Here is a 15,957-nt window from a genome sequence, read left to right as displayed (position 1 = left end):
CATAAAATTACTTGACTCCATAAACGAATGCTCAAAAATGCATTCGGTTCTTATGAACATCTTTGTGTATTGTATGAAGTTCAAAATTGGTAAGGTATGTTTAGGTTTGCACATTGTAGAAGCTGTAAGCTTACTTCCCAGTAGAGTCTGTGGGTAAACGCTCAAAAGCATATACAGTTTTATGAACATGCAGTATCTATATGTAATCTGTAACATTTACAAATTAACAACAAATACGTAAAAGAGAATGGCTAAATAATCCCTGACCCTGGGCTTTTCCAACCTTAATTGCATCAGAATCACCTGAAGGGTTTGTGGAAACACTGCTGAACTCCTGATTCAGTCAGTCTTTTCTAACAAGAGCCCAGTTGATTTTGACTCTGTTGATCCAGGACCACATGTCGAGAACTGTCGCCACCCCATTTCTCTTCCTGAGCACACAGAAACACTGTATTTCCCAGCTGCACTTGTAGTCGGATTGGGACAGATGGCTGCATCCAGGCCAGAGGCATGCGTGTACCGCTTCCAAATCCAGCCACAAAATTCCCAGTGTCGTCTTCCACTCTGTCTCTTCCCTTTCCTAGGCAATATGGAGGCTACGTATTGAAGATGGTGGCTTGCCAAAATGGAAGGCACCTGGATCTCTGAGTTTGTGCGTGGAGGAAAGCTGCCTTACTCTCTTAAAACTATCATGTGAAAGAGGAATACACCTTTGTTATAGCAAGTCACTGAGGTTGGGGCAGCATTGCCTCAACTACCCGAGTACACACGACTTTCATGTGATGAGTGCCTAACACTCAGGATACTTTTATTATGTAAATTTAAGTGGAGATTAAATTAATCTACCGCATATTCTCCCGATCCAAATATATATATATTTATTTAAATTTATTTATACATACTTAGCCTAAAGCCACATGTCAGTTGACCACAAAGAGATTTTTGCCAGTCCTTCAGGTCATCTCCTAAATCTGCCTTAGTACATTTTGGTCGGGCTTCCATCTGAAATTTTCTACCTGCTGCTTCTGGAACTCCTGTATTCTCACATTCTCAAAATGGTTATGCCCCCAAATCCTTTGCTTCAAATTGGATGAGACCCATGTTCTTTTCCTCTCAAAGTCCGTCACAGGACAGCTCTGCCTGACTCTGTCCTCTGTTCCTCCCATTCCTGGTTCTGCCAAGGAGCTCATCCCAGAATTTGTGACTCTAACTTGATTGAGGCAGAATTTCCCCTCAAAATTTCCCCTCAGAATTCCCCTCAGAATTCCCCTCAGAATTTCAGAGTAAGGTCAGTGGGCTCAGAATGATTCATCTTTCATCACAGTCCTAAGCCATGAGACCCTCCAGAAAAATCCCTATTCATTGATTCTATGCCAGCACTACTTTTGCTGAATGTTACCTACCCCCTTTCTCTGGACCCTGACTAGATGTGCATGTCCCCCTTCCTGCACTTCCCAATCTTGCTGGATTTGACCACTTGCCTACTTGGGTTTCTGCTGGGCTTTGGTACCCCATTTATCTGTCAGTTCTGCACAGACCTCCATGTATTGTATTTCATGACTAAAGTAGACTCTAGTCAAGCTCTTTCCCTTCTGGCATGCAGATACTATATCATTGCCCATATTAATATGTTTCCCCAACACAGAACTGGACCAAAAGCAATGATGTCTCCGAAATATGTCTTAGGAAAACAACCACTTCACTCAATCCTTTTCTTGCAAACTGCCCCACCACTACATTACATGAAATCGAAGTCTCAAGATTCAAGAAAATAGAAGATGCACATTTTAAAACAGTGACCATTTTTCTGATTATACGAAAGCATACATTTATTGAAGAGAATCTTGTAATTAAGAAGAGTACAGAAAGAAAAATCCATCTTCGATATCAGCCTTTAGCCAGAGGTAATCTCTTACATATTATGTAATTTATAGTTTTTTTTTAATCTATTGCCATGCCATTGTTATATAGGTGGCTACTTAATATTTCAATCATATGTTTAGGCCATCATTTATTCAAACAATCCAGACAAATATCGCTTGTGATTTTCTTATCATATTTAAATAGCAACATAATGAACATCCCTGTACCTAATCTCGTACCCATTCCTTTTAATATTTCTAGGGTACATGTTTTGCAAGGTAATCCCTTGGTAGAAGCATCAACGATTGAGTTAAATACTATAAGAAAGAGCTAAAATGGTTAAAAGTGATTATGTCTGGCAAGAAGTTTATGAGGATGGGCAGAAATGGGCAGATGAATACCGTTTTCCATTATAAGTACTACATTTTATTTTTTCTGCTTATGATTAAAAGTAAACGTTGTATAGAAATAATTTTTCCCAAGTAAAACAAAATTATGCCCATTTTGAAGAGTTCATACAATATCCCCATATGGGCAAGCTGTCCTTCTGAGAATTTATAACAATTTACCCTCCCATCAGAAATGTGAAACCATTCCTTACCTACAAAAGGCTCTATAAACTAGGTATTTCTTTTTCCTTTTAAATATCTTCCAATTAGGTTTAAAATGACATGCAATTTAAATTTGCATTTATTTTACTGATAAGATTGATTTGTTTTCCTGTCTGGCCATTTATTTTTCTCCTTTTGGCTTTGAAATGAACATACCAAAGCTCATACATTCGATGTATGCTGTCCTGGTGAAATTAGTGACTTCAGAAGATGATGTCCTTGTACCAGTGATATGGCCACGGCTTAAACATTTGGATAACTCTTTCTGAATGACCATCAGAGTCTGAGTGACATTCTTTTGGATATTCTTAGGATCAGTTACATCATCAGGTTTTCTTCTGCGCTTCTAAACCATCCATGAAAACAACTGTCCCTGGAGCCATGAGAACATGAACAGAATAAAGGCCCTTGTAAAGCACCACAATCATTTCAGTATATCTGCTATGGAAGGCTTCTCACTACCTTCACCTCATTGCAGAGACTTCATATTTAATACATTAGTTAAAAGTTGTCCATTAGTCTATATGCCTATGTGTCATGATGAAACCTTATGCACATGGCCTTACATATAGCAGACACTTAGAAATTGGATCAAGAGTATGGACTGAGCATACTTTTGACAAGAATGTCATTCATCCTACCATTTTTGTTTGTTTTATTCACTGTTCTATCCCAGATAGCTAGGAGACTTCCTAGCACAGACCAGGTGGTCAACCAGTGTTTCTTGGATAAATGGATACATGATGAACATATAAATGAATGAATGCACAAACCAACACTTAACAATCGGACGTCAAGGTGCAAGCTTCGTTTCCCTTATTTTGTGAGATAACACATGATGGCAAGTGCTTCTGAATAACATTGGTGAGAAATACATAATAAAAGTTGAATGGCACTGAAAAAGGAACAAGCTTCAGTTCTAACCTTAGCTCTGTCAGGGAGTGGCTGTTACCTTCTTCACTCCATCAGTGTTTATGGAGTAACCACGATGTGCTCTGCACTTTTTTTTCCTTCAGCTCTATGGAGGAATAATTGACAGGTATAACTGCATATACTTAAAGTGTATGAAAAGTGTCTGATCATTCGATAGACATTGCCAAGATGAAGATAATTAACATACCCATCCTGTCACTGGTTAACTCTTTGGGGGAGGGGGGAGGATTCATAAGATCTACTCTCAGCAAATTTCATGTGTACAGTACAGTATTATTAACTGTAATCACCATGCTGTGCATTAGATCCTCAGGAATTATTCTTCTTCTAATTCAAAATTTGTACCCTTTGATCTACATCTCCCCCTTTCCATACCTCTAGTCACTAGCAACCACTTTTACACTGTTTAGATAAGCGTGACTCTCTTTTAGATCCCCTATAAGCGATACTCCGCAGTTGTTGTCTTTCTCTGGCCAGCTTATTACAGTGCCCTACCTATCCATCCACGTTGTCACAGATAGCAAGATTTCCTTCTTTTTATGGCTGAATAATATCCCATTGTGTATATATACCAATTTTCTTTATCCATTCATCCATCAACAGACACTTGGTTATTTCCATATCTTACCTATTGTGAATAATGCTGGAATGAGCATGGAGTGCAGGTATCTCTTTAAGATACAGATTTCAGGGGCGCCTGGGTGGCTCAGTCAGTTAAACATCTGACTTCCGCTCAGGTCATGATCTCACAGTTTGTGAATTCGAGCCCCGCTTCAGGCTCTCCATTGACAGTCCAGAGCCTGCTTGGAATTCTCTCTTTCCCCTTCCTCACCTCTCCTCCCCCACTCAGGCTTTCTCTCTCAAATAGACAAACTTAAAAATTAACAACAACAACAACAAAAGATACAGATTTCATTTCCTTCAGATACATTCCCAGGAGTGGGGTTTTGGGATCATATGGTAGTTCTATTTTAGATTTTTTGAGGAACTACCATACTTTTTCCGATAATTACCATACCAGATACATTCTTACCAACGGTGCACTGGCGAGGTAGGGTATAGCATCTCTGGTTTCAAGGAGGGCACAGAGGCATAGTCTCCATGAAGTCCCATCAGTTGAGGTTAATTTTGGTAAAGACTGGGGGGTCCTTAGTGGCCAAAACTGCAGGGATCCTGGCAGGCAGGGCTCTTGAGGTCCTCCGTAGCAAAGGCTGCTAGGGTCCTCCCGTTGTCCCTTTCCCTCCTGGGGGGATGTTCTAGCCACGGGAGTCCCTCTTCACCCCAAGTCTGGCATGCTGGCACTCAGAAGGGCAGCATAGCTGGGGTTGTGGCCTCAGGAACACACGGAACTACCTGGGGCCTGGAGCACAGGTGTACTGGCCGCGGTGGTGGTGCTGGTGCCTGAGTTGCGGGGCTCACACAGTGACTTGGGCCCTAGGGTAGATGGAATGGTGTGCAGCAGCAACAAGGGCCCAGTGCTAACAGGGTGCAGCAGTGGCCTGAGCTGAGGGGGCGGGGGGTGCAGCACAGTGCGCCCCGGGATGGCAGTGAGAGTCCCGATTCGGGCCTCGGGACAAGATGCAGAGCAGTAGCCGGTCAGCCCTGGTGGTCACGAGTGGCACCAGGAACCAGAGAGCAGCACACGGCAGCGGCATGACCCAGCAATGGAATGTCAGAGCCTTAACCCGGGACCTACGGTGCAGGTTGCAGAGAAGCGATTCAGCCGCAGTGGCGGTGGATCAGTGCTTGGACCCAGGATCCGGGAGTGGGGCTCAGAGAAACAGCAGCACAGCCCCGTGACGGCGGGTCAGAGCCCCGGCCCTGGACTCGGCCTGGGGTGCCATATGGCAACAGCTCTGGTCCCCGTAGATGGCAAGGTGCTACAGTGTCCCAATCCTGGAGGGCAGGACAAAGCAGCGAGTCGAGCCCCTGAGGGCAGGTCTCACCTCAATGGCAGCTCCAGCTTGGGGAGGACTCCAGGCAGCTCTTTCTGCTGGATCTCCCATTCCTTGTGTGGCACGACTCTGCCCCCTCCCACCCCCTCTCCCCTCATGGGGGGGTGGGGGGGGGACTCCCTCCAGGTGCTGAGCTGCTCCGGACCGGGCAATGGGATGATGTGGGTGAAATACCTCCCGTGCTTTTTCTCTGCCACCACCTTCAGTCTGTGAAGGATTCTCTGCAGGATTATTGCTTCTTCACGGTAGTGCTCTGCTTTCCCAAAGGTGTTTTCATCAGCTTGTAGTTGTTTATTGTTTTTGTTGGGGAGATGCACCTTGCAGCCTCCTAGCCCGCCATCTTGCTGGCATCCGCCTTGCCGTGCACTGGGCTGAAGGCCAGAGACGCCCTGGGGTATGACCTACAAGCCCTGTCCCCAGGGAATTTACAGTCTAGTGAGAGACAGACAGTAATCAAATGTTCCCGGATAAATAGGGAACGGCAGACATTGTTAAGTGCCTGGCATATAACGGGTTCGCCTGGCCTGAGAGCTCAGGGAAGCCTTCCTTCTCTGACGAAGGGATATTTGAACTGGATAGTAAGGCAGAAGGAACATTTTGAACAGAAGCTCAAAGACAGAAAATAAAAGCCCTGTGCATTGGAGAAGCGGACGACAAATGACTCTAGGGAAGCACAAGAGAGGGTAGAGAGCTTTGAGAGATGAAGCTGGAGAGGTCTTTGTTGCTCTTTGCTCTGTGATGAGGGAGAGACACACGGACCTGTTTTAGGGACATAGCACCAGACAGGTTTATTGTGAGTAGAAAACATACGTGTGCACCTCTTTGCTTAATGTCTGATATGACATTAATTAAACAGGAAATGTTTGGTTATGGTCACTTTCTTTTCCTCTTTCTTTCCTTTTATTGCCTGTCTTTTGAGTTCATTACGAACAAGAATTTGATCTTCTGTTTCGGTGGATCCCCTTAGTGCCCGTGCTGGCTGTGAACTGCTTGGTAAATGCTCAATACATGACAGCTGGCTTACCATTATTATTACTAAGCAGTCCTTTGTATGCTAGGATTTTACATATATTTTCTTACTTGGGCTTTTCCTTAATAAAAATTACTTTGGATTTATAGTAATAAATTGAGTTTCTGGCATCTGATACTTTCATATGTGGAATTCTGCATCTTTGTTATCCACTGATATTTGGGGTTTGTGTCATTTGGGCACGGTTTTATTTTCCAATAAGTGGAGTATTGGTTATTTCAGAGCTTCAAAGCATCTCTAAGATTTAGAATGATGAAAAATGTAATCTATATATATTGAATCGCAACATGTATTTTGCATCAGAGCATTTTTTGATAGCTATTAGAAAAGTGTATAAATACGGAGATTAAATGAATGCATAAAAGAAAAATATTCTTTCACCAATAATTCGCTGCTCAAACAACAAAGCAATAATTTAGAGCTCTGACCTTGTAATTCAGCTGATTAGAGGAATCTAATTCTCTTTTTATTTCATGTTATGTTGTATCTAATTGATGGAGAAGTCTAAGTGAATCAATATGCCAAAAATTGACCTGGACAGACTCCATTTCTTTTGTGTCTGGATGACTCGTGTGCCCTGTCTTTCCAATTTTCAAGAAAAAAAAGTTTTCTTTTTTATAACTGCCAAAACTTCAAAGAAAGGCTGCCTCTTTCTCTTTCTCACATAATCACATGGTAAAGTTTCTGCACCCCAGACTTTGCTGACAATCTAGTGACAATACACAAAATGGGATAGAATGTGCCCCAGTCTCCCTTAAGTGGATGAGCCTCAACAGTTGTAAAAACCCCCTTTTAACCAGATCTGTGCAATCTGACCTAGCCCAGTGCTCAGAGAGCAGGTCAGAGGGGAAGGTACAAAGCATCACCTCTTGTTGTGGGAGCCTACAGGGTTCTTTTCTTTTTCTCCCTGCTTATTGATGGTAGATGCAAGATAATATTTACACTTCACACATCACCCACCAGGATTTATTGTTGTTACCATCTTTTTCATCCTTCTGCTTTTATTAAGAAGTCAAGTTCCTATTTATCTCACCTCTCGGTCCCTCTTGCACATCCAGTTTTGTGCACTGGCCTCTTCATAAATTATTAATTTATGAATGTATAAAACCATTCCGTTTTTCCAGTGTAAAAAACCATTCCATTTTTTTGTCTTTATAGAAACAGGCCCTCCTGACTTGTAGCTACTGGTAATTTTAGCTGAGCGTCGGGGTGCCTGAAGCACGCCCCACTCTCCTGGTGAAGAAAGCGTCTGAAGCTCTTCTTCTGCTAGTGAAACAATTAACTCTATGTTCCGTTAGCCAACAGCAGTGCTCACCTGGGTCGGTCGTGTTTGTTAAGCCTGTGTCAGTCTGTTCAGCCTGCTCAGCTCAGGGGGAGAGTCAAGATGTGTAGCCGGGCTCCAGAGATTTGGGGTAGAAATGAAAAGATTTGCACTCATCGAACAAGAAAATGGCATTTCTGGCTGTCAATCTGGAAGGAAGCGCTTTTCTCTTCAGTGTTGCACAGCAGGCCCTGCTCATGTCCCCGAGTGTCAGCTCACGCCTCGTTGCTGAGTGAGCATTTCCCCCATCTAGCCTGTCAGGCAGACGTGTCTGACATAAAAGCAGGCTATCCTCGGACTGGGAAGCAATGATGCCCCAAATTGGGGGCCAGTTCTGTTCAACTGAGGAGATTGTGCTGAATCTTACCTTGGTGTTGGGTTTATTACCAACTCTGACATGTGACTTCACTGCCCAAGAAATCACGGGTCAGAGTGTTTGGGTAGAGCTGGCTTGAGTCTGGAGACCTGGTGAGGGGCACTCCATTTCCCTGCCACGAGCCCTCACCTCTCCCTGCAACACCTCCTACATTGTTGAGGACCTGAGTGTGCCAGTCGAATGGTTGTAGAGGGAGTTGGGATGGCTTGAAGGAACACGCTTTGAGCCCTATGGGTAGAAACTGTCATCAATTGGGACCCATGATCAGATTGCATATTGGGGGTATTTTGCATTTCACATCTTCAGCTGGCTTCTAGCTGCACACATCTGGCTCTGATTTTCACCAAAGTGTTAAAAAAAAAAAAAAACTGGGCTGTGGTAATCTAAAAAAGATATAATTTCCTAAGATAAATCTGCTGAAGAGAACATGCATTTCGAAACCAAATGTAAATTGACTTATATGTTTTCTGTTTTCAGCGTTATATATTGGCTTTTCATCCACAAATACTGATTAAATGACTAGAGTGTGCTACCACTAAAGTGAGCAAAACACACATTTTTCTGGCCCCCAAGAATCTCACCATCAAAGTAACATTCCTTTCAGTTATCCTGAATCATCAGACTTGAGTGTGTCTAAATCCATAGCCTTAACACTTTAAATCCACTATTTTACCACATCTAAATACCTTATAGCTCTAAATTTCAGCGTCTTGTGTGTTAAAACAAGGGGAATGGGTCCGGGTAGTCCTTAAGTACCTGGGAAACATTTGGCTGTCCTCTGCCATTAGCACCTGTGGGTTCTTAAGGCTGCTTAACATTTCTGAGTTATGAACCCTGAGTAAGTATAAAATAAAATATTGTCCACTTTGTAAGGGTTTATGTTTGGTGTTTTTTAATGGAATGAAGATTCAAGTCCAGCCTGGCCTAACAGTATTGCAAAACAGAAGTAGCTATTATTGTATTGTTGCTAGTTTTTTTCCTGTGAATCTGTAAATACTGCTTTTGATCCAAGGATTCCAGAATGTGTTTTATTAGATTTACCAAAATCCCCTGATTCTGGCATGCTGCAGTTTATACTAGGCGATAGAATTGGGATGCTAAAGCATTGCTCTGTCTCATTTTTCTTCTTTTGTAGACCCACATGCAGGAGCACAGATGAAAAGGGACACATATATTCACTTTCGCCTGGTAAAGCAGGGGCACACTTAGGATCCATTGTTAGGTGCCTAAGGAGTTATCATCAGAGAGTCAGCTGTGCCAGCTTGACCTGGCCGTGTTGACTTGCTCCATGCTGACCGATTCTGAAGTCACACTATTGTGGTTTCAAGAAACAAAACACATGACCGTTTTACATCCATCTTTTATGTTCCTCCAGCTTTTTCTTTCCATGTTAGAAAAGTGACAAAAAGTTCTTTTTTCAGGGAACTAAATGGTAATAGATGATAATAAGGTATCTTCAGGAAATTAGTAAATATTTTCTTTCAGAGCCAAGGACACGTGAAAATCAGGCCTCTGAAACATCAGCCAGACACTGGAAACTCTCGTGATTTAGTTTCATTAAAGATACCAAAGAATAATTAGACCATAAGGGGATTTCTGTTTTCCATTCCCCAAAGAAAGACTATGATTAGTAGGTGACTTTCCAGGTCATTCTTTTTTCCACTTCCTGATTTTCCCCCTTTACGAAAATTGTTTGCTAACGATGGGAACAAATAGGTTGGGAGTACTGAAGCACCCTGAGCGATATGGGTGGCCGGGGTGTGCTGGATTTTCATTTTCATCCAGTAGACCTGGGCTTTCCTGCAGGCCCGGATGGGGACTCTCTTTTCTCCTCATCTAGACAGCCAAAATGATAGAACTTGGCAGTCTTTTCTTTGCGTTATTAATCTTTAAAAAAAGGGGGGGCAGGGTGGGGAGTGGGCACTTGGGTGGCTCAGTAGGTGAAGCTTCCAACTTCTGTTCAGGTCATGTTCTCACAGTTCGTGGATTCAACCTGCATGGGCTCTGTGCTGACGGCTCAGAGCCCGGAGCCTGCTTCAGATTCTATGTCTCTCTCTCTCTCTGCCCCTCCCCTGCTCAAGCTCTGTCTCTCCCCAAAATAAATAAACATTAAAAAAACTTTTTTAAGGGAAATAAAAACATGTATGTTTAGAGATAAAGTGAAGTTATTTTATTTGTTAGTGTCCCTAACACATAGACACAGGGAAATACTGTCACAAATAGGGAAAGACTTTCAAGGTTTTCACTGTACTAGGAACTGTACACAATTAAATTGAAATTTAAATATAAGCCAGCATTTCAGTTAAGCTGCTTATTAAAATAATTAGGCCAGTGAAGTGAGGAGCATGTAAGCCAAGAAAATTGTGAGGTTTGGTTAAAATGCTCTCACTGTAGGCATATACAGAATTGAATGAGAAAGTTGTAAAGCCATTGGTTTAATAAATAAAAACTGTTCTACACTAAAAGTCAAAAGACAACCAGAAAAGGACCAAATAATTTCTTTTATATTTATAAATTCATAGTAATAGAAATCCTGAGTTGGCAGGGATTTTTGTGAAGCCATTTCTAAACTGACCATTACCAAGTTCCTGTTTAAAACTTATCTGTGCCTGTAAGTTTTACTTTTTGAAAGATTCCCTTTACAATTTGCACTTATTAAGTGCCAATTAACTTGATTTCCCACTAAGTAAAACCATGATCCTCCAATTAGAGTATTGGATCAGCATGAAATAACTAGTGTTACCTCTTTCAGTTAATATAATTTAAACAAAAAGCAAATAAATGTGACATTTTGATTATCCTGTGTAATCTTATTATGGGTAAATGTATGATTTTTGTGAGTCTTTTTCTGAAAAGCAAAAATAGGGCAAGGAGGCTGACTGCCACCTTTGAGGGCTACAAGTTGGAAGCCACTGTCTGTTCCAGCCCCTTTAATCCACGGTGGGTTTAATGGCTCAGCCTCTGACCATAAAGTGCTGCACAAGGTCAAGGCTAAAATATAGTTCTCCCTATTTTTTGTCTAGCCCTCTCTTTGCTAAACCATACAGCCACTTTATGAACTTGTGAGGCTGAGAAGTTTTGAGTGCTGTTAATTCCAAGATTTTAGAAGTACAACTGCATTCGAAAGACCATAGAAATAGCACTGTGGTAACCCATTCTCTATTCTGGATTTCTCATTAGATTTTCTTCGTATCAAATTGGTCATTTAAAAAAAAAAATGTGGTCTCGTGTGCAATGCCGTTATATAAGGACCATAATTTCTACTCAGCTGCTCCACTGTAAGAGTTAGCAAATCATTGAATCTTCCTTATTTGAGTCCTTTAGTGTGAAAAGTGCCACCCTCAAACCCTTCTGTTTGATCATATAATCAAGTAAGACCTGGAAGAGCTCGGAAGACCTCTCTCTTAAATGAATAACTGCGTTAAGATTGCTTCTTTCTGATTATAGCTACATTTGGAATCCAACTCTGTATTCTGGGTATCACAAAGCAAGCTCTGTATTCTGTGTATCACAAAGCAAACTCAGGTGTGCTGGTGGGGATTTAATAAAGATCACACGAAAATTATTTGAGCAGTACTAAAGTGCGGTTAGAACTGTGTCCTTTCATGGGGCACCTGGGTGGCTCAGTCGGTTAAGCGTCCAACTCTTGATTTCGGCCCAGGTCAGGTTATGATCCTGGGTCATGAGATCGAGCCCTGTGTTGGGAGCCTGCCTGGGAGTCTCTTGCTCTGCCCCACCCCATGCACATGGGCGCTCTCTCTCTGTCTCTCTCTCTCAAAATAAATAACCTTAAGAAAGAATAGAACTGTGCCCTTCCAGAACTTTAGGGAGAGTAGGGTTGACATTAGAAAAGTCATAACAGATAAAAAATATAGTGTGGCCAGGAATTAGAGTTGGTGACAGCAACTTAGGGAAGTAGCCACAACCCTGAGTCTGGTTAGCACTATTGTAGGCTAGGACATCATAATGAGTGGCTGGTCCATCACACCTGGCGACGTCCTATTTTTAGACCACCTGAGCATGCCGTGAATGTGTGGAAGGCTGCCATTGCTTACTAAAGCCCTTTGGAAAATGTGGACTCACTGAATGCCACACAGGCGCCCTCATATCAGTCAAGTCACATTTGGAAAACAGAACCTTTAACTGCCTGCCATTTTGAGCTCCTGCCACAGAGCCTCTATCCCTAGGCAGCTTCAGGGGGACAATTGCGAGATCTAGCGGGTGTCTCTGTCAACCTATCCGTTAGGAAAAGAGCAGAGTCAGATGTGATATATTAGATGGCCCTAAGATGGATCGCTCTGAAAAATCTCATATTGGCAAGAGTAATTCAAGTTGCCGGGAATCCAAAGTTTGCCATGTGACGTCCCCAGAAGTCTGATGAGGTTTGACTGGTTTACTCTGCTAAATGAAACTGCTGAGATGGCTGTCACGAGGTGATTAATACAGTGCATAAATCTTAACTATGGGAAAAAAAGGAGATGAATCAATGCGTGCATATATTGGAAATGTAATGAAGCCAAATTGAAGCTACCAGGATTTGCTAATATATTACAGAAAAACAATATCGTGGTTAGTGTTCCTCCTTGGTTGGTCTCCTTTTGAAAATGGCCAGGAAGATATGTTTGGTTTTATTTTTTATTGTTTAACGCAAGACACCTGAATTGGCAACAGAACAGGAGAGTAATAATGACATAGTGAATATGTGCTGCTGGTATTTACCATTCGCTATTTATTCCCACCATGTTAATGGAGAAGAAAAAAAAGAAAAGAAAGAAAAAGATTGGCTCAGGTTCCCTCCAAGCTGCTATTGAATGCTGTTAGTAATCATATACAAAGTTTTGGTAGTTTTCAGAGTAATTAGAACCCCAGAGCAAATAAACACTAAATGAGCTCTCATCTTTGAAGTTATTTTTTTTTCCTAACTAAATAGCTCTGTTCTGCTATAATTATATACCAGTCATTATGAAATTAAAAATCATTTTAAGTGATTGGATTTTTTTAAGAAGCATTTGTTTCTTGCTAATTATTATGAACTAATTGTACTTTATGATGGTCTACAAGAAATCTGAAATCACTGCCTTAGAGCCCCAGTCCCCGGTGGTTGCAAGCTGCATTCCAGAAGGAAAACAAGTGATGAGAAAGAAGGTCCATGGCCATCAAAATCTGAATTTTCAAAACTTTGAAAATATCTGACTTTCTGAAGGTCATCACAGACAGCACAGGGTGATGGCCTAAGAAAATTTTATTGTCATATGGACCTGAATTTCATTCCAGCACTACTAGAAGCTAACTATGATCTCTGGCATTTTAGTTAACATCTGTAATCCTCGACTTTTGTATTCATAAATGGGGATGATAATACCTACCTAAAGCCTTGTTTTCAGGATTAAAGATAATATCTATAAAACTTTTAGCACAGAAACTGGCATCGTAGTAACTATTGTTATCACTGCTTATCATCATTTCCATTGTTATTTTTGTGATAGGAAAATTTACTCCCGCTCAGAGGCCAGAGCTTGGTCTTCAGGACAGGTAGCGTGTGACGTTCTGGGATAGTATTTTCAATGGCAAGCTTGGATCTCTCAGGAATTAAGGGATTTAAATGTTCGGCAATCCAGAAAAGCAGAAGTTTTCCGTGTTATTTTCCTATCCTTATGATCCAAGGCCAGAGTAAGCATGGGTAGAAAGTGTGACTGTGCAGACTGTATATTTATTAGGGGCTTTCTCATAAATGAGCAAGTTCTTGAAACCCCACCCATTCATAATTTCACGAAGATCCATACTTTGCCAATACCTCCCTAGGGCAACAAGGAAAACAAAAGGTGTAAACAGTAGTAATCGTAAATTAAAACATCAAACAACAAAAACCCCTACAGATGTATCACGAGTGACCCTTTTCCCCTAGTCCTCTCTTTTTTTTCTTTTTTCTTTTTTTTTCCATTTATTACAAATTAATATCATGAGTTATACAGATGAGTAAAAACTGGGTACCAGCTGATTCTGTCAGGAGGCAGGGTGATGATGAATGTCAAAGTTAGGGTTTCCCTCTGACTCTCTGCATTATCCCAACTCTTTTGATAGATAAACTATTTCTTTTTACTGTCCTTAGGTCCTTTTTCTGCCTGTTCATTTTTAATTTTGCTGTTAGTTTAGAAAACATTCTTCCTTCATTTCTTGGTTCCAGATACTGAGTTTGCTGAGTGTTTCTTATTTTCTAGGCACAAGGTGCTTCACACATGTTATCTTAAATAGTCTTTAAGTCAGCTCAGTATTAAAGCTGAGAAAAAAAATGCAGGGTCATAGAGATAGTAAATGGTAGAGCAAAAGTTTAAGAGGGTTCTTTCAGACTTGTGAAGCCAGGCTGCCTTCCTGACTGTATTCAAGGTGGTAGGGACAGATTGGTGATTTCAGGAATACCCACCTAAGAAACCAAATTCTGATTCTGAATATAGATCCTGTGATGGACACTGAGACTGTGGCTTCTTAATCTGACCTATCTAAACCTCTCTTACCACTCTCAAATGGAATCTACCTAGTTCTTCTAGTGCATAGGTTGATTAAGAGTCACAAATCCACCTGACACACAGGCTTGCTTCCTTCCTCCCTTGATCCGTCCCCTTCATATTCACAGACTCCTGGTCCACCACCCTGGATTCCTAGTTTAATGGAGCAGGAGAACTCTGCTGGCTTATGACACATCGCCTCAGGGGTAAGAGAAGAAAATGTTCTCATCTCGTGGAGTAAGGGAGTGGTAGTGTTGGCCTTTATTACATTTCTTAAAGATACTGGAAGGAAAAGGCTGGATGGATTTCACAAGAGGGAAGGAAGACAGATTGATGAGAAACAGGAAACAAACCACGTACAGACATGAACAGTCCCCAACAAAGACAAGAAAATTGCCATCCCTAACTGCCTCTTGGACGGAAAAGCCCAACACATCTTTCTGACGTATGCTTGCCCCACCCACCAAACTCAAGCATCACTGTTATACACCAGCCATGCCCTGTCTTTCTCCAGGTATCAAACGAGGGTTCCCAAAGGGTCAGACTTCTACAATAGCAGTTACTAGCAATTGTCATATACCCACCCTATGCCACGTACTGGACTAGGTCCCATTCAGTCTCTGCAATAATTCTGTGAAATTCGTAAATTATTCCCAGCTTACAAACAAGAAAACCAAGGCTGAACAAATGTCACCAAATTGTCTACTGCCACACAATTAGAAAGGAACAGATCTGGTATTGAAATGATCCCATGTTGTCTCCAAATCCTGTGTCCATTTCCACTATGCTATATTATCTATGCAGGACAGTTCTTCAAACATGCCATTCTAGGGTTGCCCGGATGGCTCAATCACATGAGTGTCTGACTCTTGATTTGGGTTCAGGTCACGATTTCTCATTTTGTGAGTTTGAGCCCCGCATCAGGGTCCTCGCAGTAATGGTGCAGAGCCTGCTTGGGATTCTCTCTCTTCCTCTCTCTGCCCCTCTGCTGCTTGTTCATTCTCTCTTTCTCTCTCTTTCTTTCTCTCTCTCTCTTTCTCTCTCTCACTCACTCACTCAAAATAAACAAACTTTATTTTTTTAATAAACTGTAAAAGAAAAAATATGCCATTCTAAATTAGTAGGTCTTTTGGAAGGATGATAGTAGAAAGGGGAAAAGGGTCTGGGCACCTGGGTGGCTCAGTCAGTTAAGCTTCCAACTCAAGTCATGATCTCACAATTCGTGAGTTCGAGCCCCGCATTGGGCTCTGTGCTGACACCCTGGAGCCTGCTTCAAATTCTGTGTCTCCCTCTTTCTCTGCCCCTCCCTGTCTTGTGCTCTGTCTCTGTCTCTCAAAAAATGAATAAACGTTAAAAAAATTTTTT

General features: G+C 41.7%; 1 protein-coding gene and 1 long non-coding RNA gene across 3 annotated transcripts in view; both read left to right on the top strand.

Annotated features, from left to right (window-relative positions):
• Positions 1-2,892, top strand: part of LOC122495746 — a 49,600-nt gene extending 46,708 nt beyond the window's left edge. Inside the window, exon 2 of the long non-coding RNA XR_006300556.1 lies at positions 1,646-2,892. This is a non-coding gene — a long non-coding RNA (uncharacterized LOC122495746). The remainder of the gene's footprint in view (positions 1-1,645) is intronic.
• SAMD12 (sterile alpha motif domain containing 12) overlaps positions 1-15,957 on the top strand; it is a 387,717-nt gene that overhangs the window by 285,610 nt on the left and 86,150 nt on the right. The window contains exon 5 of one of the 2 annotated variants that reach the window (XM_043601632.1): positions 14,721-14,798. The exons of the other annotated variant lie outside the window; for it this stretch is intronic. Within the exon in view, the coding sequence (XP_043457567.1) occupies positions 14,721-14,749 (29 nt within the window). The 3' untranslated portion in view covers positions 14,750-14,798. The remainder of the gene's footprint in view (positions 1-14,720; positions 14,799-15,957) is intronic. 2 annotated transcript variants of the gene reach the window in all.

The sequence above is a fragment of the Prionailurus bengalensis genome, chromosome F2 (assembly GCF_016509475.1).
Source record: "Prionailurus bengalensis isolate Pbe53 chromosome F2, Fcat_Pben_1.1_paternal_pri, whole genome shotgun sequence".
Taxonomy (NCBI): Eukaryota; Metazoa; Chordata; class Mammalia; order Carnivora; family Felidae; genus Prionailurus; species Prionailurus bengalensis.
The sequence above is the reverse complement of the archived record's forward strand: the minus strand, read 5'-3'. Positions and strand labels throughout refer to the sequence as shown.